General features: G+C 45.1%; 1 protein-coding gene across 2 annotated transcripts in view; it reads right to left on the bottom strand.

The window, feature by feature from the left end:
- Nucleotides 1-1262: 1262 nt before the first annotated feature.
- LOC123770997 (protein C-mannosyl-transferase DPY19L1) overlaps nucleotides 1263-26657 on the bottom strand; it is a 49892-nt gene continuing 24497 nt past the window's right edge. For both annotated transcript variants that reach the window (XM_069324452.1, XM_045763195.2), the window contains exons 3-4: nucleotides 20968-21105; nucleotides 1263-3656 (exon numbers count right to left, since the gene is read on the bottom strand). In XM_069324452.1, coding sequence (XP_069180553.1) covers nucleotides 1914-3656; nucleotides 20968-21105 — 1881 coding nt within the window. In that variant the 3' untranslated portion in view covers nucleotides 1263-1913. The remainder of the gene's footprint in view (nucleotides 3657-20967; nucleotides 21106-26657) is intronic.

Below are 26657 nucleotides of genomic sequence, written 5' to 3'. Positions count from 1 at the left end.
ACATTATATGTAATATTCACATGTCATATACAGTATAAATACTATAATGTGCTAAAGACAGCTGTGTAGGCTATAATGTGGCAGTCAGCCTATGTGGGGAAGCCCGCTTGCCTCTGCCTATCATGGGTCATCAGAAAGTATGGTTGTTTGGCATGGGCCTAATTATAAGTTTTATTCTTACATTTGAACCTGGTTAGGTAGTGTTTGATATGAGAAAATCCATAGGAGCTGTGATGAGGATTAGAACCTATGCGATGGATGTTCCCACACACGACCTAGCTGACTAGGGTGTGTGCGTGAGAGTCCCATCGCATAGGTTCGAATCCTCATCACGGCTTCTACGAATTTTCTCGTCAACACATCACGTTTGTGTGATTACTTTCAGTGTAGTGTTTGATATAGCCAGCAGTGATACATATTTTAGTGAATCTTGGAATATTTACGAGTACTGAGACTAAGGTGGATTGTTTCTGATTGCCTTAATTAATTCTACAATATCAGCACTACTTAATATAACTGCACCATTGTCATTGTGTGTGTTAACTGTACCCTACATTACTTCTCTTCCACTGTGACAATTATACTGTTTGCATCTAGTCACAGTCTTTTAGTTATTCCTTTTTCTAGCATATTGTTTTAGAAGTTCACCTGAGAAAATTAGTAGGAGCTGTACTGACAAAACAAGATATTGCAGCAGGAATAGTTAAAATGCTGCTTGTAACACAAACACCGAGCAAAACTTAGAGAATTCTGAATATTTAAACAAAGCTACACAATCGGGTAAAAATAACAAAACCTACGTCAACAATGAATTTTACAAATGAGAAACCTTCCAGTTTGTAGCTTACAATAAGTTATGTACCCTCGTAAAGAAACACTTTCTTACAAAATTTGTAAAGTTTATATGAAGAACATAAGAATAAAGGAAACTGCACGACTATTGGTCCATATGAGGCAGCTTCTGTTTATACCAGACGCATTCATTCAAATGTGTCTAACCTACACGTGATACAATGCAGTGTTTCCCCATTTATTATCTTCCACGGCAATTTCTTTCATAAATTAACTACAAACCTACATTTACCAAAATCTTTTCAAATAAAATTTACATTTTTATTGTATCCTGCCCAATGTTTTGCACAAATTGAACTATTGAGCTGAGAGTATCTAAAGATGGCATTTGCAAAAACTTGTAAACAAAATGACTGATGCATGATCTTAGCGCAATATTTGATGAACACTGTGATCAGGAAAAGAACAAGTAAACAAATTTGTAATTTAATTGTAAAGAAGTTAGTATATAAACAGGAAAATAAATCATTCCATCATTCATCATATGATACGTACCATCAAGTTATTAAGTAACCAACCACATATAACAAGGGAAACTACTTAACACACTCAGACTAGAATACTCCATACAAAATGTCAATTAACTGCAATGTTTATAGTCAGAAATATCCAATTGATAACATTATATTTATGGTACTTAAATTTTATTTTAAAATGCATTTAGTATGTGTAAATCTAAGATATATTTAATGTATATAACAGATGTGTAAATCCCATGCAAATTATCAAGGTACAGTACTCAAATAAAACATATATTATAAAATATTGTAATATTAGCACCTACTTACTTATTTCAGATGCCTAATATCATTACCAAAATGTTAACAAGAATTTGATTGGTATATATTATATTAAAAAATTGATGATAATGAAATGACACACTCAACCTCTCTTCAATGTTCTAGTAAAAATCTAACATATAAAAACATACACATTTCTTCACAACAAACCTTAATCCAAAACACTTGGCCTCTTTAATACTCTCACATTACACTATTTACACTTGATACAATGAAAATGACAATGTGCAATGAATTATGGTTTAGTCTAATCTTTTGATTTTATGCACTATGATATTTAGGGGGAGGAATTTCCACATAGCGAGAGGGAACCTGTAGCACCACGAAAACATCGTTGGCAAAGACTCTGTGAAATGGGGCTGGACTTCTATGGAACAGTCGTGGACAGAGTGATGGCTTCTGTCTATTTTGTGGCTCCTCGACATCCCAAATGTCGACCATGCCACAACCAGGTCGACTCTTACGAATGCACCATGACTCTTCTAGTACCACATAGTTCACCTTCATAGAGAGAAGAGTTTCATACACACTTTCTGCAGACCTTCGACTAAAAATACCATATACCTTCTTAGTCCTTTCTCTGAGGCCAACGTGTTCATAATGAGGATGATTAACTATAGGTCTCTGAGTGGAGAGGAGAAGATTAGCCATAGTGGACATAGGACCCGCAAACACAGCGTCTTCATGCGTTTCCGACTGAACCCATTCAATCAATTCCTCCAGTTCAGGGTTGCTGTATTCTCCTACAATAGATCTCTGTTCACTAATATTTTTGAATCCTCGCACACACATTCCACTCACTAGCACTGCCAAAATGGCAACATGAATTTCCTTCCGTTCTATTATTTTCCAATACTTCTTGCAAGCAAGTAATGAAGCAACAACACACAACTGCGGAGTTAGAAAAAGTTTCAAGCGCATTATAAGACTTGCCATCACAGCATACACAGTTAACATAGCACCATTAAATATGACTCCAGGGTCAATTCCAGACCAGAGAGAGGTTTTCACTTCCGTTTCTTCTATTCGTTGTATCATGTTGTTTTTAATTTTGGTTAGGGTGTTGACTAATACAGAGCCTCCAACCAGGAAAACACAGGGTATAAGCAATGTTTCATTCATTTTATACAATGATTCTTGAGGAAGAAAGGCAAACTCCGGAGAACATGTATAAAGAAGTGTATGGAAATCCGAGTAATTGGTAAATTTGGCTCTCAAAATGTTTATTATATGAGCATCATCTTCAATACCAAATATCCGTGATAACTCGAGCTTACAGGCTGTAGAGGAAATAAATAGGAATGCTAACTGGACACCCATGTTGGTGGGGAATGGCAAATGCTGAATGATTGGCTCCATAAAAAGATATAAGAGCAACACTCCCAGCAGACATCCCGCTAAAGGTGACGAAACGAGCATTGTGTTTCCAAATTGCAGCACCACATTGTTCAAAAAACCATAAGATATGCCCAAAAGTACTAACAACATTGGTAAAGGGTTAATAATACCTATTGTATACATAACGTATATTATTCCGACTACAGCCACCACTGTGAACTGAGCAAACTGCCAGCACAAGAGGTATGCCAAGGTCAGCACGCCAAGTATCAGCGGACGGGTCCAAACTGGTCGTGGAGCACGCACAACATGAGTGATGGCAATATTCAGAGCGATACTCCATGGGAAAGCAAAGCTCTCTCTCAAAGGTGGTGCCCACTGTATGCGCGTAGCCTCACCATGGTTAAAAAAGAAACAAATTATTGTGAGGAAGCCACCAAGAAGGTCGCCGCTGAGTTCAGTCCCTTGAATAAAGAGGAAAGCCGCCGTGAGACCAGCGCTTGCCCATACTCCTGCTAGATACCAGTATGCTGGGTCACCAAGACCTTCACAGCTGATGACTGGAGCAAGACCTCCACCTCTGCTTACCTGCCAACACACACGCATCTCTAACCCCATCCAAGAAGTTACAGCACTAAAAATTCGGTATGTACCACCAAGGACAAGCTGAAAAAAAGATAACGATTGGGTGTTAACATAGTTTTACAGACACAAAAATATGCACATAATAATTCCTATTGTCAGAGACAGGAAGCCTATGCTTATCGAGGAGTCCCTGAGCCATTTACTGACCTTCTCTAGGATACAACCCACAACAGTTGGCTAACTCGGGTATCTATTAACTACTAGACAAAGAGGAGCATCAGATTTTAAGGAAACTTGCCCAATCGTTTTTGTCCCACCAGTGACTGAACAAGATTGCCCCTTGACTGAGTAGAAGACATAACTATTGTGCTGTGTAGCATTAGTGTTTGAATCAATGATCACAAATGTAATTCATATTCATTTCAAAATGAACAGGTTAATGAAATATTCTCTACATGGCTTTACAGAAGAGCAATCATGCTTGGCCACTACTATTATTCCCAGAAGCATTTCAAGCAGTATATAAAAGAAAATATTACTATATTCTCTACCTTGACTATTAAAGTTCAAGAGGTCAGGGCCTGCTAAAAATGTGAAAAATATTTTGTGAAATGTTTCACATATCTGTGAAACATATGTGAAAATGGCTCTGGGGTATTGCAACACTTTGGTACAGAGTATATGAATTTAAAATCAATATTAACATAATTATGGGCACACACAGAAATCACAATAACATGATATATCAAATGAACAAATCCACAAGGGCCTTGATGAGGGACCGAATCTGTGTGTTCCCAGACGCGCATTAGTCAAAAAGACGCCAAGGAGCACCTGGGAACACTCAGCGCATAGGTTCGAGCCCTCATCAAGGCCTGTGTGGATTTGATCATTATGGGTATTATTGCCCCCCCCCCTCTCCCATAGCGGGTACACGGATGCTTTTCATTTGCCAATGCTAAGCGTAATTTTTTCTAACCATCCCAAATTTAGGTAACAAATTAGAAAGCAGCATTTATTGGTAATATTCTGGTGCTGCATTTCTCCTGACTTTTGTGTACAGTGAGGCTTCCACTTACGATGGTAATCCGTTACCAGAGATGTATTGTAAGTTGAAATATCGTAAGTCAAAACGAATTTTCCCATATGAAATAATGGGAATTAAATTAATCCGTTCTACATTCCCCAAAAAACCAGCGTTGAATGTAATGAAACGCCATTTTGTGAGCGAGACCCGGAAGCTCCCCAGGGCTATTCAGGCTGATATGCTAATGTCAGACTTTGGCATTAGTCATGTGTATGGAGTTCTTTGGGCCTACCGGGGACCACGGCCAGAACCTGGCCCCCTCAGAGAGGCAAGGGGAGCAATGACCTATAAAAGCCCCCGTGTGCTTGGAAGCATTCTATGTCTGTCATCGACCAGGTGACAGAAAATTATCTGTCCATCTAAAACCATCCCCCCAGAAAATTAACTTCACAGAAAATTTTATACCTAATTCACCCAAATCTTTAGTACTAAAGTATGTACTAGTTATTGCTTACCTTTACTGATGACTCTTGGTGGCGTATAGAAGACTGTGAGGAGGAGGAGAGGTGTTAGTGTTTGGAACGAGAGTCCCCTTCCATTATAACATCAGGCAGATTTTTTTTTTCAATTTTTTTTAATTCTTTTTTGTTTTTTTCATGTTTTTTTCATTTTGTTTTTATAGAAAATGGAGCAGTCTAAAGTCCTGAGATCCACTGAACAAACCTTTTAGACATTTTTTCTGTCTTTTTTCAAATTTTTTCATTCTTTTTTTATTTTTTATTTTTTTTTATTTTTTATAGAAAATAGAGCAGCCTACCTGACATCCTCTGAATGAACCTTTTAGACATTTTTTTTTTATTTTTTTTATAGAAAATGTAGCAGCCTACCTGACATTCACTGAACGAACCTTTTATACACTTTTTCCTCTTTTCAAATTGTTTCAATATTTCTGTAGTGATGCATCACAGTGTCATTGAAAAGGTTAAGACAACGGCCTACTGCAGCTTGATTTGGGTGAGTCATTTCAGCAAAAGCTTGCAGTTCTTCCCATGTTGAACACATTTTCATAACAAATGAGGAACGGACATCCTGTACATCAACAACCCTCATACCATGAACAAATCCACAAGGGCCGTGACGGGTCATTGGTCTCCATGAAATTGGTGACCTGACTCCTAATCACTTTAAAACACTTTTATTATGTGGGACGTTAGTAAAACTGGTCTATAATTCTTTGCCAATGCTTTGCTCCCTCCCTTGTGTAGGAGATATGTCTGCTGGTATCTGCCTATGTTACTGGCACCTTGCACCACAACACACACCAGCCCCTCCACAACACACACTCCAGCCCCTCCACAACACACACTCCAGCCCCTCCACAACACACACACCAGCCTCCACAACACACACACCAGCCCCTCCACAACACACACTCCAGCCCCTCCACAACACACACTCCAGCCCCTCCACAACACACACACCAGCCTCCACAACACACACACCAGCCCCTCCACAACACACACACCAGCCCCTCCACAACACACACACCAGCCCCTCCACAACACACACACCAGCCTCCACAACACACACACCAGCCCCTCCACAACACACACTCCAGCCCCTCCACAACACACACTCCAGCCCCTCCACAACACACACACCAGCCTCCACAACACACACACCAGCCCCTCCACAACACACACACCAGCCCCTCCACAACACACACACCAGCCTCCACAACACACACACACCAGCCCCTCCACAACACACACACCAGCCCCTCCACAACACACACACACCAGCCCCTCCACAACACACACACCAGCCCCTCCACAACACACACACCAGCCTCCACAACACACACACACCAGCCCCCACAACACACACACCAGCCTCCACAACACACACACCAGCCCCTCCACAACACACACACCAGCCCCTCCACAACACACACACCAGCCCCTCCACAACACACACACCAGCCCCTCCACAACACACACACCAGCCCCTCCACAACACACACACACCAGCCCCTCCACAACACACACACACCAGCCCCTCCACAACACACACACCAGCCCCTCCACAACACACACACCAGCCCCCACAACACACACACCAGCCTCCACAACACACACACCAGCCCCTCCACAACACACACACCAGCCCCTCCACAACACACACACCAGCCCCTCCACAACACACACACCAGCCCCTCCACAACACACACACCAGCCCCTCCACAACACACACCAGCCCCTCCACAACACACACACCAGCCCCTCCACAACACACACACCAGCCCCTCCACAACACACACACCAGCCCCTCCACAACACACACACCAGCCCCTCCACAACACACACACCAGCCCCTCCACAACACACACTCCAGCCCCTCCACAACACACACACCAGCCCCTCCACAACACACACATCAGCCCCTCCACAACACACACTCCAGCCCCTCCACAACACACACACCAGCCCCGCCACAACACACACACCAGCCCCTCCACAACACACACACCAGCCCCTCCACAACACACACACCAGCCCCTCCACAACACACACACCAGCCCCTCCACAACACACACACCAGCCCCTCCACAACACACACTCCAGCCCCTCCACAACACACACACCAGCCCCTCCACAACACACACATCAGCCCCTCCACAACACACACACCAGCCCCGCCACAACACACACACCAGCCCCTCCACAACACACACACCAGCCCCTCCACAACACACACACCAGCCCCTCCACAACACACACACCAGCCCCTCCACAACACACACACCAGCCCCTCCACAACACACACACCAGCCCTTCCACAACACACACACCAGCCCCCACAACACACACACCAGCCCCTCCACAACACACACACCAGCCTCCACAACACACACACCAGCCCCTCCACAACACACACACCAGCCCCCACAACACACACACCAGCCCCCACAACACACACACACCAGCCCCTCCACAACACACACACCAGCCCCTCCACAACACACACACCAGCCTCCACAACACACACACCAGCCCCCACAACACACACACCAGCCTCCACAACACACACACCAGCCCCTCCACAACACACACACCAGCCCCTCCACAACACACACCAGCCTCCACAACACACACACCAGCCCCTCCACAACACACACCAGCCTCCACAACACACACACCAGCCCCTCCACAACACACACACCAGCCCCTCCACAACACACACACCAGCCCCTCCACAACACACACACCAGCCTCCACAACACACACACCAGCCCCTCCACAACACACACACCAGCCCCTCCACAACACACACACCAGCCCCTCCACAACACACACACCAGCCCCTCCACAACACACACACCAGCCCCTCCACAACACACACACCAGCCCCTCCACAACACACACACCAGCCCCCACAACACACACACCAGCCCCTCCACAACACACACCAGCCCCTCCACAACACACACACCAGCCCCTCCACAACACACACCAGCCCCTCCACAACACACACACCAGCCCCTCCACAACACACACACCAGCCCCTCCACAACACACACACCAGCCCCTCCACAACACACACACCAGAACCTCCACAACACATACACCAGCCTCTTCACAACACACACACCAGCCTCTCCACAACACACACACCAGCCCCTCCACAACACACACACCAGCCCCTCCACAACACACACACCAGCCCCTCCACAACACACACACCAGCCCCTCCACAACACACACACCAGCCCCTCCACAACACACACACCAGCCCCTCCACAACACACACACCAGCCCCCACAACACACACACCAGCCTCTCCACAACACACACACCAGCCCCTCCACAACACACACACCAGCCCCTCCACAACACACACCAGCCCCTCCACAACACACACACCAGCCCCTCCACAACACACACCAGCCTCTCCACAACACACACACCAGCCCCTCCACAACACACACACCAGCCCCTCCACAACACACACACCAGCCCCTCCACAACACACACACCAGCCCCTCCACAACACACACACCAGCCCCTCCACAACACACACAAGCCCCTCCACAACACACACACCAGCCTCTGCACAACACACACACCAGCCTCTCCACAACACACACACCAGCCCCATACCATTTTCACGTTTACGAATGATCTCTTGTTTTTCCTCTGTGGTCATCCTCACATGTGTTTTCTTAGGTTGAACCTTACCACTGACTTTCTTGGGACTCACGGCGTTATTTATAATAATTACTTTTATGTTAAAAAAAAAAAAAAGCGTTGAATGTAATGAAACGCCATTTTCTGGGTGAGCCCCGGAGGCTCCCTGGAGCTTATCGGGCTAATGTATGTTATATTAGACCGGGACATTTGCTAAGGAGTTCAGATCTACCAGGGACCAGCGCCAGAACCTGGCCCCTTCAGAGAGGTTTCAGGGAGCAATGGCCCTGGAAAACCCCTTTGTGGTTGGGGTTTTCCTAATCTGCCATCGACCGGGGTTAGGCACCCAGAAAGGTAGGCATAACAAAACAAACCCCACATGGTAAAAAACTAAAACAAAAAACCGAACAGAGAGGTAGAAACTCCCTACAATCACAAGGAAACAAGCAAACATCACCCTTTACTGCCGCGCCGATCGTCCGCGCAGATCTCCCCGCCCCGAGAGGGGGAGGGGGGAGCCCCGGACCTACCGCGCCAGCTGCCAAGCTTCAACCAACACGAAAAAACCGCCGACCGGTGGGAGGGAGGGATGCCAGGGAGCCTCTGGGGCTCACCCAGAAAATGGCGTTTCATTACATTCACCGCTGGTTTTCTGTGGGGAGCCCCTACGGCTCCCTGGAGCTTCATACCCAAAGAGAAGGAAAAGAAAGGGCTAACCCGGGAGGCGGCCGCCACAAACTGCAACGCAAAGCCGAGACAACAGATCGCAACCTGCGACCCAAGGCAACAAGAACGCACAGGAGCAGACGCGCATAAGGAATGGGCGGCCATGAACCTGTGCGACCCTCAAATCCCTGTGCCCGAAATCAGCTCTAGACGTCGCCAACACTGCAGCAAAAGCTGCAAACGTCTGAACAGCACGGGCGCAAAGACAGACTGCAGGCTGGAAGAAAGAAAAACTCTGCGGACGACCTAGGAGACCCGAGTCCTGAAAACAGGGAACGAGGGGAACCGGATCAACCACAGCGCATCCCCAGACACGGTACGCAGGCAACGGCAAAAAGCGCAACCAGACAACACAGGATGCACCCCCAGCCAAACCAATCACGCATCAATAACCCAAGAACCTCTCCGGAAAGCAGCCGTCTCGACCGTCGCCAGGACAGAGAAAGGCTGCACACGTACAAATCTACCACCAGTATCAAAGAGCAGAAACCTGAACCGAAGGGGCTACCACAAACTGAGGAGAAGATAAGAAGGCACCCTGATCAAGGACCAGGACGGCTCAGGCGAAGCATGAGCAGGCCAGAGGTGAAATAAAACATGAGAAAGCGTACGAAACGTCATACTGTCGCCAAGACGAAGCTTGCAGGTGGGACACCGTAAACAAAGCCACCCGAACACCACAGAGATGGTGATACCCGCGTCAAAATACCAGACGTGAAGAGCCGAGGAGAAGGCCGAATCAGTCACGTACAAGACCGTTTCGACCTGCCGAAAGAGGCAGAGCCGCAGGAAAACACCCCGGGTTCGGACACCTATCAAGCAGCGTCTGAAAATAAGGCTGGGCATGCCACCAAGGAACCATAAGGACTGCTCTCGTGGGAATGGGCTGCAACCGAGCCAGAACCCGAAGCAACAGCTGGACCGGGAGAAGAGGAACAGGTACCCCCCACCTCGACCAGTCCTGCCGAAAAGCATCCACCATGAATGCCTCGCAGGTGGGAAAGGGCTCCACATAAAATGGGCGACGCCTAGACCACGCCGACTCGAAGACGTCCACGGCCAGGAGTCCATACGTTCGACAGAGCCAAAAAACGAGTCGGCGACGACTGGCCAATCCGCGAAGAGAGGAATGAACCGAGACAGCTGTCCGCCAGGATGCAGGACACACCCCAGACATGAACCTCACAGTTAGCCAAACCCCTGTGGTTCCGACAAGAACCGCCAGAGAACAGTCCGAACAGAGCTGAATGGGAGAACAGCAAGTGACCCAAACCCTCCGAAGCGCAAACCAGACAGCCACGAACTCCCGAACCGTGCTGTGAGCCCGACGGACGGACAGACTCCACCAACCTCGGCCGACCTGGTGAGCACTGGTCACCAAGCCCTAGCCGAGAAATGACTCATCCATGAACACATCGAGCGAAGGCTCGGGGAGGTGCCAAGGCACGGAACCCTGAAAACCCCAAAGAGGAAGCTGGTGACACAGCGCTAACACAAGATCCCCGGAGGAACGAACCCAACGAATGCAAGAGGCAGAAGGGGAGTCTCCGAAGGAACCAACAGACGCCGAAGCCAAACCCGCCTCCGCGGGCAGACCAGCACGTCGAAGTTCAGACTCCCGCACAACTGCTCAAGCAACCGCTGAGCAACCCGGGACCCCCTCATGTACAGCCGAAGGCGGGACCACAGCCGCAGCAACACTTCTGAAGGGAAAAACAATGAGTGGCCCAATAGCCCTAAACAAGGCCCAGGTCCGAACCCGGGACGGAAACTGATGGAATGACCTCCAGATCACCAGGAAACCAAACCCGGCGATCTGGAAAGAACCACACCCCTGGCGAGCAGACAAGCAGACTGACTGGGAGCCCACACCAGCCAGTCGTCGAGGTAGGCCAGACACCGAATCTCAAACTCAGACAGGGCACTTAGATCCGGTAAAGATGCAAAAAAAAAAAAAAAAAAAAAAATTCAGGCACCAGGCCCCAACAGAAGCCAGACAGGAGACAACAGTCCTCCGAGGAGGGCATAGAATCCAGGGCACAGACTGAAGAAGTCCAGAAGAACTGCAGATGCGAAAGACCCATGACTGCAAAGAGCAGACGGGAACCCCAGAAGGATGGGGCGGATCGACCACGTCCAACGCACCCACTAAGATGACATGACGAAGTGCAGGGGAAGAAGCCCACCCCACCAGCTCTGAACCCCCCCAAAGGGGGGAGAAGCCCTCCACCGACGCCACCAGAGGCCGGAAGACAACCCAAAGCGCCCACCAACAGCGGGACCACGCGAGAGCCAACGGAGCAAGCTGCTCCCCCAGCGCCCCGTCAACAGAGAAGGGAACAGAACCCATTCCGAAAGAAAAAGTACACACACATATACTCATTATGCATATACACATACATATACATATACACAAACACACAAGATATGTTACACACACGTGTGTTTACCCATGTGCACACACACACATGAGAATGTGTGCGACTACAGGAGAATAGGCAGGTACGTAAAAGGGAAAGATCGACCTTTGAGGATCACCCTAAATGGTGCCAAACAGATGGAAGAAGTACTAAGGAATGCTAGAAAATTGCAAAGGGATGAGGATGGGAAAGGGTGGTCGTTAAGACGAGATCTTTCAAAAGAAGATAGAGAGAAGCTGAAACTGAACCTCGCCGAGGCAAAACATTTAAATGAGAGCAGGAATGAAGAAGAAATAAATTCTTTTTTCTACAAAGTGATAGGGGTAGGCAAACCAGTAAAGTGGTACATAAAGGCAAACCAACAAAATCAATAGAGAGAGGGGGAGTGAAGAATAAGGAGAGGGGGAACAAGTTCCTGAAGATTGCATACACTAACATAGATGGAGTGAGATCGAAGATACTGGAGTTAAGTGATGTAATACAGCTGCAGACACCAGACATTGTTGCACTCACGGAGACAAAACTTGAAGATGTAATTTTAAATGAGGTCATATTCCCAAGGGGCTACTCAATTTGGAGACGGGACAGAAAAATTAGGAAAGGCGGTGGCGTTGCTGTGCTGGTAAAAGAACACCTAAAGGTGAAGGAAATAATGACTGCCAATCCACAAGAAGTTGACATAATAGCACTAGAGATCTGCTATGAGGATGATAAACTAATGATGATAAATGCATATAGTCCACCGCCAAGCAGCACATGGTCAAAGGAGGAGCTAGATAGTAAACGTGAAGGTCTTATAACAATAATGAGAGAGATTATAGCGAGAGCGGATAACGATAGATCACGACTGTTGATAGTCGGTGACTTCAACTTGAAATCCATAGACTGGGAAGCATATGAAGCTAAAACAGAAGATTTTTGGACCTGTAAATTTGTAGACCTCATCCTGGAAACATTCTTGTATCAACATGTTAAACAAGCTACGAGGATGAGGGAAGGGGACGTTCCCTCCATGCTAGATTTGATATTTACCAGGAAGGAGGAAGAGATATTTGACATTCAGTACCTTCCTCCCTTGGGTAAAAGTGACCATGTCTTTTTGGGAATAAAGTATGCAATGCATTATAAGCTGGAAGAAAATAAGGAGGTTGAAGCAGTTGAAAAACCAGACTTCAGGAGAGGACATTATGGTGACCTTAGAAATTTTTTAGTGAGTATAATTGGACAGACTTGATGCTAGGCAAGGAAGTGAATGAGATGTATGGCAAGTTTTGTGAAATATATGATAAAGGCACAAAAAAATTTATACCAAAACAGAGATGCAGAACTAGGAAACAGGATTGGTTCAATAGAAATTGCGAGAGGGCTAGAGACCGAAAGACACAAAAATGGAATCAATACAGGAAGAGGCCGAACCCCCAAACATACCAGCGATACAAAGATGCGAGAAACAACTACACGGCAGTGAGGAGAGAGGCAGAAAGAAATTTTGAAAAAGGGATTGCGGACAAATGTAAAACAGAACCAGGTCTATTCTATAAATTCATAAACAACAAATTGCAGGTAAAGGATAATATTCAGAGGTTGAAAATGGGAAATAGATTCACGGAAGATGAAAAGGAAATGTGTGAAACACTAAACGAAAAGTTCCAAAGTGTGTTTGTACAAAATGAAATCTTTAGGGAACCAGATACAATAAGAATTCCAGAGAACAACATAGAACACATAGAGGTGTCTAGAGACGAAGTGGAAAAAATGCTCAAGGAGCTCGGTAAGAACAAAGCAGCTGGCCCAGATGGCGTTTCACCATGGGTTCTGAGAGAATGTGCATCTGAGCTCAGCATTCCACTTCACCTGATCTTTCAGGCATCCCTGTGTACAGGAATCGTAGCAGACGGGTGGAAACAGGCTAACATAGTTCCAATCTACAAAAGTGGCAGCAGGGAAGACCCCCTCAATTATAGACCTGTATCATTGACAAGTGTAATAGTGAAAGTATTGGAAAAACTAATCAAAACTAAATGGGTAGAACACCTAGAGAGAAATGATATAATATCAGACAGACAGTATGGTTTTCGATCTGGAAGATCCTGTGTATCGAATTTACTCAGTTTCTATGATCGAGCCACAGAGATATTACAGGAAAGAGATGGTTGGGTTGACTGCATCTATCTGGACCTAAAAAAGGCTTTCGACAGAGTTCCACATAAGAGGTTGTTCTGGAAACTGGAAAATATTGGAGGGGTGACAGGTAAGCTTCTATCATGGATGAAAAATTTTCTGACTGATAGAAAAATGAGGGCAGTAATCAGAGGCAATGTATCAGAATGGAGAAATGTCACAAGTGGAGTACCACAGGGTTCAGTTCTTGCACCAGTGATGTTTATTGTGTACATAAATGATCTACCAGTTGGTATACAGAATTATATGAACATGTTTGCTGATGATGCTAAGATAATAGGAAGGATAAGAAATTTAGATGACTGTCATGCCCTTCAAGAAGACCTGGACAAAATAAGTATATGGAGCACCACTTGGCAAATGGAATTTAATGTTAATAAATGTCATGTTATGGAATGTGGAATAGGAGAACATAGACCCCACACAACCTATATATTATGTGAGAAATCTTTAAAGAATTCTGATAAAGAAAGAGATCTAGGAGTGGTTCTAGATAGAAAACTATCACCTGAGGACCACATAAAGAATATTGTGCAAGGAGCCTATGCTATGCTTTCTAACTTCAGAATTGCATTTAAATACATGGATGGCGATATACTAAAGAAATTGTTCATGACTTTTGTTAGGCCAAAGCTAGAATATGCAGCTGTTGTGTGGTGCCCATATCTTAAGAAGCACATCAACAAACTGGAAAAGGTGCAAAGACATGCTACTAAGTGGCTCCCAGAACTGAAGGGCAAGAGCTACGAGGAGAGGTTAGAAGCATTAAATATGCCAAAACTAGAAGACAGAAGAAAAAGAGGTGATATGATCACTACATACAAAATAGTTACAGGAATTGATAAAATCGACAGGGAAGACTTCCTGAGACCTGGAATTTCAAGAACAAGAGGTCATAGATTTAAACTAGCTAAACACAGATGCCGAAGAAATATAAGAAAATTCACCTTCGCAAATAGAGTGGTAGACGGTTGGAACAAGTTAAGTGAGAAGGTGGTGGAGGCCAAGACCGTCAGTAGTTTCAAAGCGTTATATGACAAAGAGTGCTGGGAAGACGGGACACCACGAGCGTAGCTCTCATCCTGTAACTACACTTAGGTAATTACACTTAGGTAATTACACACACACACATTGTAAAAGAAAAGTACAAGTCGCTGACCAGTGGGCAGAGAGCACCACGCCAGCCAGGCAAAGAAGGCACAAAACTGCATCAAAAGGCCCACCTCGACAACAAAACCTCAATGTCCCAGCATGACCACAACATGTGCCAAGACCCAAAAAGATCAGTCTGCAAGTCAGGAAGACCCCGTAACCCCAGAAGGCAGAACCGGGTCACATGAGGAAACAAAGTCCCCTGAACCCACAAAGGGGGCCCCAAGAGGAAGAAACCTCCGGAACGAAACCAAAGAACCCAAAGGAACCTGGAATCAAACCAGGGGAAGCCCAAACCACCACATTTGCCGGCGGAGACCACCACAGAAAGGCAAAGCACAGCCCCCAGACAGAACCCCCTGGGAAAACGATCCTAACAGACCGAAAACCGAGGGACAAGGTGTGGGAGCAAGCATACCAGCCAGGGGACACTGAGCCCAAACCCAAAGGCCCAGACCCAAAACAGACAAAATGGAAAACCCGGTGTAAAATCAACACCCAAACGTTCCCAGATGAACAGGCAACGGGCAGAAACACCAGAAAAGCAAAGAAACGACAAGCTTGGCAGCCGGCGCGGTAGGTTCGGGGCTCCCCCCTCCCCCTCTCGGGGCGGGGAGGGCTGTGCGGACAATCGGCGCACAGTGAAGTGTGACGTTTGCTTGTTTCCTTGTGATTGTAGGGAGTTTCTACCTCTCTGTTCAGTTTTTTGTTTTAGTTTTTTACCATGTGGGGTTTGTTTTGTTATGCCTACCTTTCTGGGTGCCTAACCCCGGTCGATGGCAGATAAGGAAAACCCCAACCACAAAGGGGTTTTCCAGGGCCATTGCTCCCTGAAACCTCTCTGAAGGGGCCAGGTTTTGGCACTGGTCCCTGGTAGGTCTGAACTCCTTAGCTAATGTCCCGGTCTAATATAACATACATTAGCCCGATAAGCTCCAGGGAGCCGTAAGGGCTCCCTACAGAAAATTCACCAAAATAACGGAATTTCTTACAAGTGTGATCTCACTAAGCGGGCGGCTCTGGTAAACTGAGGCAGGTCTGCCCGCATGACTAGGAACCATGTGCTTGGTCGACCCGAACGTGTATCAACGATTATCGTTAGTTAACGACACTATTGTAAGTCACGTCGCATTTTCTGATCAAATTTATATCGTAACTCGACATTATTATCATAAGTTGGGGCAACTGTAAGTCGAGGTGTCACTATAACAAGTATAGTGACACCTCGACTTACAGTTGCAGACAGAACCAGAAATGGCCTCTGATTTGAAATACAAATCGGAGATGTTTCTGAAGAGGGGGACAAAGAAACAGTTGCGCAGTGCGCCCCGCGCAAATGCGCGGAAAGTCTGGAGCCATATAAATTCTGGGGCAGAGAGGGGCTCTCTCTCACTCCACCCGACTGTCGCAGTACTCCGCAATTACTTCCGCAATTTATAGCATTGCTTACGCCTCATGCCTAAAAAAAATTTTATTATTGGACTCGCAATCATGATTCGTGTTTAACACGGCAAATTTTTCCTGCAATTTACACTTTGCTTAAGTTTCACGTTTAATTTGTTATATTAAGGGACTTTCAATTAGGATTTGTATTAATCTATTGCTTTGCCTCTGCGCCATTAAGTTAATTTCAGCTAGGGTATGCTAGTTGCAGTGCATTCGGGTTGGGTCCCCCCCCCCCATTTTTTCCTCTGGTTATTTCGTCCTATTACACTCGTTTCCCTCATTATATATTCTAAATATTGTGCATTATATTTGTCCACCCATTCTTCATCGTTTCGGCAATACATTAAGATACATTTGGAATGCTACAGAGAAGTTTAGCATGGCCTCGCGCACGGTGTCATGCAAACTGGCCATTCCACCTTCCATACGGCAAGCATAAGCCAGTCAGTCGCATGATGTCGGCCACCATGCTGTTGGTCAGCAGTCAGCCAGCATGTTGTTGGCCATCCGGTCGCTAACGTTCTTTGGCCATCCGGCCTTCTGGGCTAATTTACTCTTCTTGTTCCTTCGCCATTGTTGTTTCTTACTACGTAATAGTATTTTATTTAATTTAACCTCATCTATCATTAGGTTAGGGGCCCTTACCTCCAAGTGCTATTCCTTCCCCTGTGCTCTGCCCGCTTGGCGCACGTCGACTTCTTATGTTCCCTTTTTTCGCAGCCACAACAAGTCAGAACCCCCCCCCCTCCTCACCCTACTGCGACGAGGAAGCGAACGCAAGCCGGATATTCCTCTTATCACCGTTACAACGCACTCAGAGGCGCAGGGATGCAGCCGCCCATGGCCTACGTTAATACTATTATCTTCCCTTATTTGCTGGGCTATATTGTAGTATTAATATTATTCCGTATCGTTACTGTCATTCCAGTATTATTTTAATAACACTTTCGCGCTTTAGATTAGAGATAACTCGTCAGCGTTTTTTCTTACGATTCCGCATAACAGCCTACTTTTCTCGTCCATCGAAAAAATATTTCTATAAATTCCATTTTTTAACCGAAATGGATGGGGATACTCTCAGATTTTTCTCCATGAAATTCCCGTTCCCGAAACATCAGATGAGCAACTTCAGGATCAGAAGCCTGAAGATGGTGGAGTGAAGAAAAAATGCTCAACTGTTGATCTTCAATCAACATAGACAGGGTAAGTACACCTATTTGGAATTTTTTATCATCTATAAGAAGTTATATTATATACGTTTTGTAGAGAATTTATTTGCGAATTTTTTGGTACCAGAATGAATATTATATCACACAAACTTCTATGAGTAAAAAAAAAATAACACAAAGTATGTTTGGGGGTGTGGCGGGTGTGGCTCTGGGTGTGGCGGCCGTGTGGCAGTGGGTTCCCTTTAGCCGTTGATATATCCAACACGTGGGAAATATGTGTATGTGTTATGTATATATCTGTGTACGGAATTTTACTGCGATCACTGTCATACAAATTATAAAATGTTTCAACAAGTATAAACATGACAAACATCAAACGAACGAAAACAATGCGTTCGTTTCTGCCGCGAACGCATACTGAGCGACGTGGTTCTATATTTGGCGCTTCTCTTACACATGCTTTGTACAAATGTTATACATTTCATCTTATAGAAAATTTTATTGCGAACACATTGGTATAAAAAAGACATACGTACATAGAAAAGTAGGGTCAGGAAACGTATAAATGTATAAACTTTCCAAGCATGATTTCCCCCTGTGTTTTCGCCTGTGCGCTCGCAGCTAACTACTCTCCACTTCACACACTCTTGCGGGTGGGCAATTACCTATATTAAACATTCATATGCATATGCCCGTGTAGAGAATTTTATTGCGATTCCAATGATACCAAAATTAGCGATGTAGGACAACTGTAGGCTTCGCAACCATTAAGAGAGTGGAAACATTTTGTTGCTGTTTGGCGCTATTGGCGAGTGATCTGCATAGTTTTTTATTTGGTGTTGATACTAATTATGCTTGGGCGGCATTTTATAGGTATGCTCTTATAGACAATTTCATTGTGAACACAGTGATACCAAATTTAAATACGTGCACCTTAAATTATTGTCAGGATAGTCAAAAGAGTGTACACTTTTTCGGTCTTATCGCGTAGGCGCGCGAAGTGCCGAAAGCATCTGGGGTATTGATTTTTTTGAGCGCCGAGAGCGCGAAAGTGTTAAGAATATAAATTGTTATTATGGTTTGGCGTTGCTTTCTTAATTTCTTCTATTCTGCGGCACTTGCCGTCATCGGTTATTTACGATATTACATTGTATTCTTACATTGTACGGTTATTTACGACATTGTATTCTTAATATTATTCTTATTACAGTTACTGGATGCCAGTTCCCTGCCGTCGATTTCACTTTGCTCCTGTTCTAAAAGATGTAGCCGAAGTTCACGGCGTACTAGCTGCGGCTTGCAGACGCTCATTGACAACACAAGACTTCATTCAGCGGCCACTTAAGGCAGACTCCTTGGCTTCTATTCAGCTCTATCACCCGTCTGGAGGCAGAGATGGGATGGAGACCAAGGGTAATGTTCCCCGCTCACATTCTACATCTGCTTAGGACACAAGCATGTTACAGATTTGGCTTTAAGAATTGGTTCTTATTCCATTTTATTGTTTATGTATATATTGCTTTGTTGTATATACCTGTTCTTGGTATATGTATTGTTTATATTATCAAGATTTATAGTGTTTCGTATTATCCCTGTTTATATAGTTGCTTTGTGCTTCCTTGCTGTTCTCCTACTGGCTTTCTCCCACCTTTGCTCCTAGCAAAGGTACTTGGCCCTTCCGTTTGCTGGAAGATTCTTAAAATTGTTAGCCCCCTTCATTGCTACAGTATAGTTATTCGGAAAACTCTTATTCATCCAGGATTGTTTAATTAAGGAATCTCTTAATTCCTGCTGCTGGGCCCCCTCCCCCCGTTTTTTCGTCTCCTCCGTATTGATTCAGCTAGGGCTTACCTCTCGTCTGTGCTCTTGCCTGTCACGATAACACTGCATGCCGCTTCTGCCCACCCATACTGCCTTATAACTTTCAGCCCGGGGGAGGTGATCTACGCGACAAAAAGTCGACGCACGCTCCGACTGGACCAGGTATCGTTTACATGGTCAGGAATCAACACTCTTTGGATCCTACAAGCACAGCGCAGGACGCACGCATACCCTAGCCCAGCGAGCCCCCCCCCCCGACAAGTTCTACCCGGCCCGTGCCCCAGTGAACAGGCAAGACTTCTCCAGGGCGCTTAATTCGCGCCGCCCTCGCAGAGCTAGGCTCGCCTCCAGCTGACCACACCCTCTTCCCTTTAGAATTGGCAGGGCCACTCAGCTCTCTTGACGGGCTCGCCAACGGAGATAATGGCGGGTCCAGCAACCAGCCGGAACCCCCAGCTGACTACGTCCGGGACGTTGTTGCTCTGCCACTCTGAGGCCTCCTTGCGGCCAGCGGGCCTAGCCCTTCGGGAGAGGGGGGGGGGGTCCGGCCAGCTGGCCTGCAGTGGGGGTGCAGCGCCGGCCCCCAAGTGTCCCGCCGTCCGCAGCTAATCCTTTGCCCAGTCTAGGTGCTAGTAAGAGTCAGGAAACCCTTCTCCTTATTCCTTGGCGGCCGGCCTCACGCCCTGGGAAAAACTTCTCCCATTTGTCATATCAGTTTTCCCCAGTCACTAGGTATTTTCTGCCAGCCTGTTAATTCTAGGATTTCCCATTATGTCTTGGTCGGGCTCCATTAAGTGTTGTGTCTATACACTTTATTTCCCCTTTGTGTCCTGACTGTTATACCTAGTTCTAATTACATTTCATCTGCCATTAGGTTTCTGCAGAACGTGTTTGCCATGTCACTAGGCTATGCTTACTACTACGGGGGTACATTTTAAGTTAATTATTAGTCCACAGACATGGACATGTTACATTTGTTAATTCCTACTTATATTATTTATATGTTCTGCAGAATTTAATGTACTAATAAAATTTAAGCCCCAATCGGCCTGTGTCTTTTTCCCCCTGGTCAGAAACTTGTTTCTGGTTCTGCTTAGCTCCTATCGTGTTGAGCTCCATACTCTGTTTTCTTGATGTCTTCCTGGTTCAGTGCTTTCCTCCTCGGCACTGCCTATTTAACAGGGTTTTGCCTGCACTACTTATCAGTTTCCTTCCTGAGTTGCATGAAAACTGAAAGCATACATATAAAGAACATATACTAACCTCTGGATAAAGATTGAACCTCTGTAGAGTATTGATGGTCTCTGGATATTCCGTCAAGTTATCATGCATCAGACGATTTAATCCCACCAGAAAGGAGTCAGCATTAACCAATGTCTTGTAATAGGAGTAATATAGACCCTAGGGAAGACAATGATCAGGTTAACTTAAAATATTAATATTTCAACTTTAGTATAAAATATTAACACATGTAGGTCTATATATTTTTGGGCTTCTCAAATCAAGTGAGTTGGGTTTCAGACATTTACTTTTCTTTGTAAACAAATCACGTCCTAACAGATTCCTAACATTCTTTTAAATTCATATCTGGAGTGTTTCAGAATCACTGGTCATTACAAAATCTTTAATCTAATCACCTAACACGTGCAACTATGAAGAAACACAATATTATCCCAAGCCTTTATACAAAGCTTTGTCCAGTATAAGCTTTATCAAATCTACTGTAAGGAGAAAAACCTAGCGTTAAATGTAATGAATCTCCATTTTCTGGGTGAGCCCCAGAGGCTCTCTGAAGCTATCTGAACTGATATGCACTGGGTACTATATTAGTTTGGGGTCATCAGTCACAGGAGTCCTTATGCCTACCAGGGACCATGAGCCAGAACCTGGCCCCCCTCAGAGAGGTTCAGGGAGCAATGGCCTATGAGCACTTTACATTTAAAGTCTGTCATAATTGCCATCGACCGGGAAAGGACCCAGAAAGGTAGGTGAATCAAAACAGACCACTGTCTGGTTAACTTGTGCAATCTATATCCGAGATCAAAATAACTCCCCTAGAAAGAAACCCAACAAGTAACACCTCATGCAACTAGCACTCCGACTCGTTAGCGCTAACCCCCTCCCCCCCCTTCAGGGAGCCGGCAGCCCACCACTCCAGTTCTTGAACGATGAAAACTGCCAACCCGAGGGAGGGAGGGTGTCAAGGAGCCTCTGGAGGGACTTACCCGGGAGGCGGCAGTACTGCAGGTCTCAAGATGAAGAAGAGACAGACAGCCATGACAGGTGCCCCAAAGCCACACATGGCCAGGAATGAATCTGAATGTTCACAAGATACCTAGTGGCCAGGACCCTGTTCGACCTCCAAAACCCCCGTATCCAAATGTTGACCCAAGACATGTTGCCAAAAACCGCCGCAAGAGCAGTATCCACTCAATTTAACGGCCTCTTTTATACCAATCTGCCGGTAATAACGACCGGTTTGGGAGATCGGTATCTGGAGCCTCGTATACCGGTCTGGTGGTCGATATTACCGACGGTTGGTATTGGGTTTGTTTTGGCATCGGCAGCCTCTGCGCCTGGCCATGTGAGCGCATTGTTTACTGTGAACTCGCGCGGCTGAGAGCAATGTCTCAGAATATTAGCCAAAGAAAATCAGATTCAGACAAAAATAGATAAATTCATGATTTCAACGGTTCGTGAAAGCACCCACTGGGAATTCAACAAGTCATGCAGCATCCGCTGGCAATGAGTGCCCTACAAGCCATGCTGCACCCGCCGATGCTGAATTCCCATTAACAAGTTGTGCAGCCTCCGCCGGCAACAAATGCTCTGCAAGCTATGCTGCACCCGCCGATGCTGAATTCCCATTAACAAGTTGTGCAGCCTCCGCCGGCAACAAATGCTCTGCAAGCTATGATGCACCCGCTGATGCTGAATTCCCATCAAAAGTCGTGTAGCCTCCACTAACGATATAAAATATGATTGAAAGGCATATAAATTAGTGTAAAAAGTGTTGATAGAGTACAGTATTGTAAGTGTTAATGATTAATTAAGCCTTGACAAAAGGATACTGTACAGTGTAAATATACAGTAGAAATAATTTTCAATTGTGAATTAGAATTAGAACTCATGTGAATTAGTAGTAAGACTACCTGTTGTGTTAAGTGAATGCCTGAAAACAAGTGTACATACTGTATGTATCCTGTATATAGTACTCAACAATATAAAACAAGCGCTGCAGAGGATGACGTAATCTTCACAGCTTCATTAAAAGTAAGTCAATTTACCAATTTTATTATAGTATTTCAATATATTTTTTTTTTTTTCAACAAAAGCTACATATTAGTCTCTGCAAATGTATATTCTATCAGCAGAGAAAAGGTGAGCTCAAAATATTTCGTCTTGGCTAGCTCTCAGTGACAAGGCTCGATCACCATTGTTATGGCCCGGCCGCCACAGCCTGTGTCATAACATTAAAAATACATTACCTGCACTGTTCAGGGTAAAACAAAACACATCTCTAAAATTTTATTGAGAAAATATTAACAATCACTGATTGATACATGAAATATTTTGCAATACAAAGGAATGAACCAATTTTTTCCCACCCATCTGGACTTGATCAGACTGTGTTCACACATCATCCATGCAGCAGCCACCAGCTGGCTTAATCGTCGGCGTGGCACTAAATTGGAACACAATTACACAATACCTGGTTGATACCTGGTTGATGGGGTTCTGGGAGTTCTTCTACTCCCCAAGCTCGGCCGAGGCCAGGCTTGACTTGTGAGAGTTTGGTCCACTATGCTGTTGCTTGGAGCGGCCCGCAGGCCCACATACCCACCACAGCCCGGTTGGTCCGGCACTCCTTGGAGGAATAAGTCTAGTTTCCTCTTGAAGATGTCCACGGTTGTTCTGGCAATATTTCTTATGCTTGCTGGGAGGGTGTTGAACAACCGGGGACCTCTGATGTTTATACAGTGTTCTCTGATTGTGCCTATGGCACCTCTGCTCTTCACTGGTTCTATTCTGCATTTTCTTCCATATCGTTCACTCCAGTACGTTGTTATTTTACTGTGTAGATTTGGTACTTGGCCCTCCAGTATCTTCCAGGTGTATATTATTTGATATCTCTCTCGTCTTCTTTCTAGTGAGTACATTTGGAGGGCTTTGAGACGATCCCAATAATTTAGGTGCTTTATCTCGTCTATGCGTGCCGTATATGTTCTCTGTATTCCCTCTATTTCAGCAATCTCTCCTGCTCTGAAGGGGAAAGTGAGTACTGAGCAGTACTCAAGACGGGACAACACAAGTGACTTGAAGAGTACAACCATTGTGATGGGATCCCTGAATTTGAAAGTTCTCGTAATCCATCCTATCATATTTCTGGCTGTCGCAATATTTGCTTGGTTATGCTCCCGAAACGTTAGGTCGTCAGACATCATTATTCCCAAATCCTTTACATGCTGTTTTCCTACTATGGGTACATTTGAAAGTTTTTTATACCCTGTATTATGTTTAAGGTCCTCATTTTTACCGTACCTAAGTACCTGGAATTTATCACTGTTAAACATCATGTTATTTTCTGATGCCCAGTCGAAAACTTTATTAATATCAGCTTGAAGTTTTTCAATGTCTTCAGACAAGGTAATTTTCATACTGATTTTTGTGTCATCTGCAAAGGATGATACGAAGCTGTGACTTATATTTTTGTCTATATCTGATATGAGAATAAGGAAAAGCAGCGGTACAAGGATTGTACCCTGAGGTACAGAGCTTTTAACTGCACTTGGACTAGATTTTATATGGTTGACCGTTACTCGCTGAGTCCTGTTTGACAGAAAACTGAGTATCCAGCGTCCAACTTTACCGGTTATTCCCATTAACTTCATTTTGTGTGCTATCACGCCATGGTCACATTTATCGAAAGCCTTTGCGAAGTCCATGTATATCACATTAGCATTCTGTTTTTCTTCTAATGCCTCAGTGACTTTATCGTAGTGCTCAAGTAGCTGTGAGAGGCACGATCTTCCCGCTCGAAATCCATGTTGGCCTGGGTTGTGAAGGTCATTGGTCTCCATGAAATTGATGACCTGACTCCTAATCACTCTCTCAATTACTTTTATTATGTGCGATGTTAGTGCGACTGGTCTATAATTCTTTGCCAATGCTTTGCTACCTCCCTTGTGTAGAGGGGCTATGTCTGCTACTTTAAGCGCATCTGGTATCTCCCCCGTGTCCAAGCTCTTCCTCCACACTATACTGAGTGCCTGTGCTACCGGCACTTTGCATTTCTTTATAAATATTGAATTCCATGAGTCTGGACCTGGGGCCGAGTGCATGGGCATGTTTTCAATTTCTCTTTCAAAATTTAGTGCACTCGTGTTGATATCAGTTATATTTACAGGGGTTTGAATATCCCGCATAAAGAAATTGTCTGGATCTTCCACTTTCATGTTGTTTATTGGAGTGCTAAATATGTCCTCATACTGCTTTTTTAGGATTTCACTAATTTCTTTGTCATCCTCCGTGTATGAACCTTCACTTGTACGAATAGGTCCAACACTGGCAGTGGTTTTTGCTTTTGATTTCGCATATGTGAAGAAGTATTTTGGATTTTTCTTTATTTCCTGAATTTCTTTCTGTTCTAACTGCCTTTCTTCAGTTTCATATGAGTGTTTCAATTTCCGTTCGATTTCTTCAATTTCCCTATTTAAATTATTCCTTCTTTGACGGGAAATTCGTGTCTGCATAAGCAGTTCCGTTATTTTTTTCCTGTGTTTATAGTGTCGTCTGCGTTCTCTTTCTACGTTGGATCTCTTTCTGGCTTTCCTCAAAGGAACATGTTTCTGACAGACTTGATACGCTTCCGAAGTCAGTTTTTCTATTCCTTCTGTAGGACTTGTATTACTTAAAACAGTTTGCCATGGAATGTTTGTAAGTTCCCTGTTATTATCTCCCAGTCTATCCTTTTATTATTAAAATTGAATTTACTGAACAGCCCCTCTCGCTTTCTCAACGTTTTAGGTCTATTCCGAGTATTGATGGTCGTTTGCACTTCAATGAACTTTATTTAATTTTAGTTATACAGTATAAAATATATCCTACCTGAATGTTACTTGAAAAATTACCCAACCCGACTTAACTTCAGAAATAACAGAGCTCCGGAAATAACGACCAGGGTACAGCCCCATATAGGCCGTTAAATTGAGTGGATATTGTATACTTCTTAACATCATGGGCACAAGTGTAGACCGCAGACTGGCTAGACTTCATGACACTGCGGACAACCTGAGACACACGAATCTTGGGAAAGGGAACAAAGGAAACCAGATCCACCCAGAGAGCGTCCACCATCACTGAACCCATGTCCTGCAGGTAGCGGTGTAAAGTTGCCACTGGACACAACACGTGACATACTCTTGGCCTAACCAATCAAGCATCCTCAACCAATGGACCCCTCTGGAAGCCATCCATCTCATATTTCGTCAGAAAAGAAGAGGGCTGCAAACAAACAAAACGACTACCTGGACCAAACAAACAAAACCCCAGTGGTCGGAGGAGAGCATGAAGCTCCCCAACCTGACCCCCCACAGGCCAAGGCCATCAAAAACATGGCCTTCCAAAAGCAATCCTGAACCGAAGGGTCCACAACAAAGCGAGAAGAAAGAAAGAAAGAATTCGGTCCAAAGACCAAGAAGGCTCAGGCGGTGCATGAGCAGGCCAGAGGTGAAAAATTCACGAGGAAGCTAGTGGAACGGAACGGAAGTATCATCTACCCCGAACGCAAGCAGCAGCAGCTCCACTAACACCGCGCGATACAAAGCGACAGCATTAGGAATGAGATGCCGATCTAGAAAATGACAAAAAACCTGGTCCGAAATCAAAGAAAGCCGACAAAGAGAAAGAAAATGATGGAAAGACCGCCAAGAAACTTCATACTGTCGCTGAGA

The sequence above is a fragment of the Procambarus clarkii genome, chromosome 14 (genome assembly GCF_040958095.1).
Source record: "Procambarus clarkii isolate CNS0578487 chromosome 14, FALCON_Pclarkii_2.0, whole genome shotgun sequence".
Classification (NCBI taxonomy): Eukaryota; Metazoa; Arthropoda; class Malacostraca; order Decapoda; family Cambaridae; genus Procambarus; species Procambarus clarkii.
This window is presented reverse-complemented; position numbering and strand designations above follow the sequence as displayed.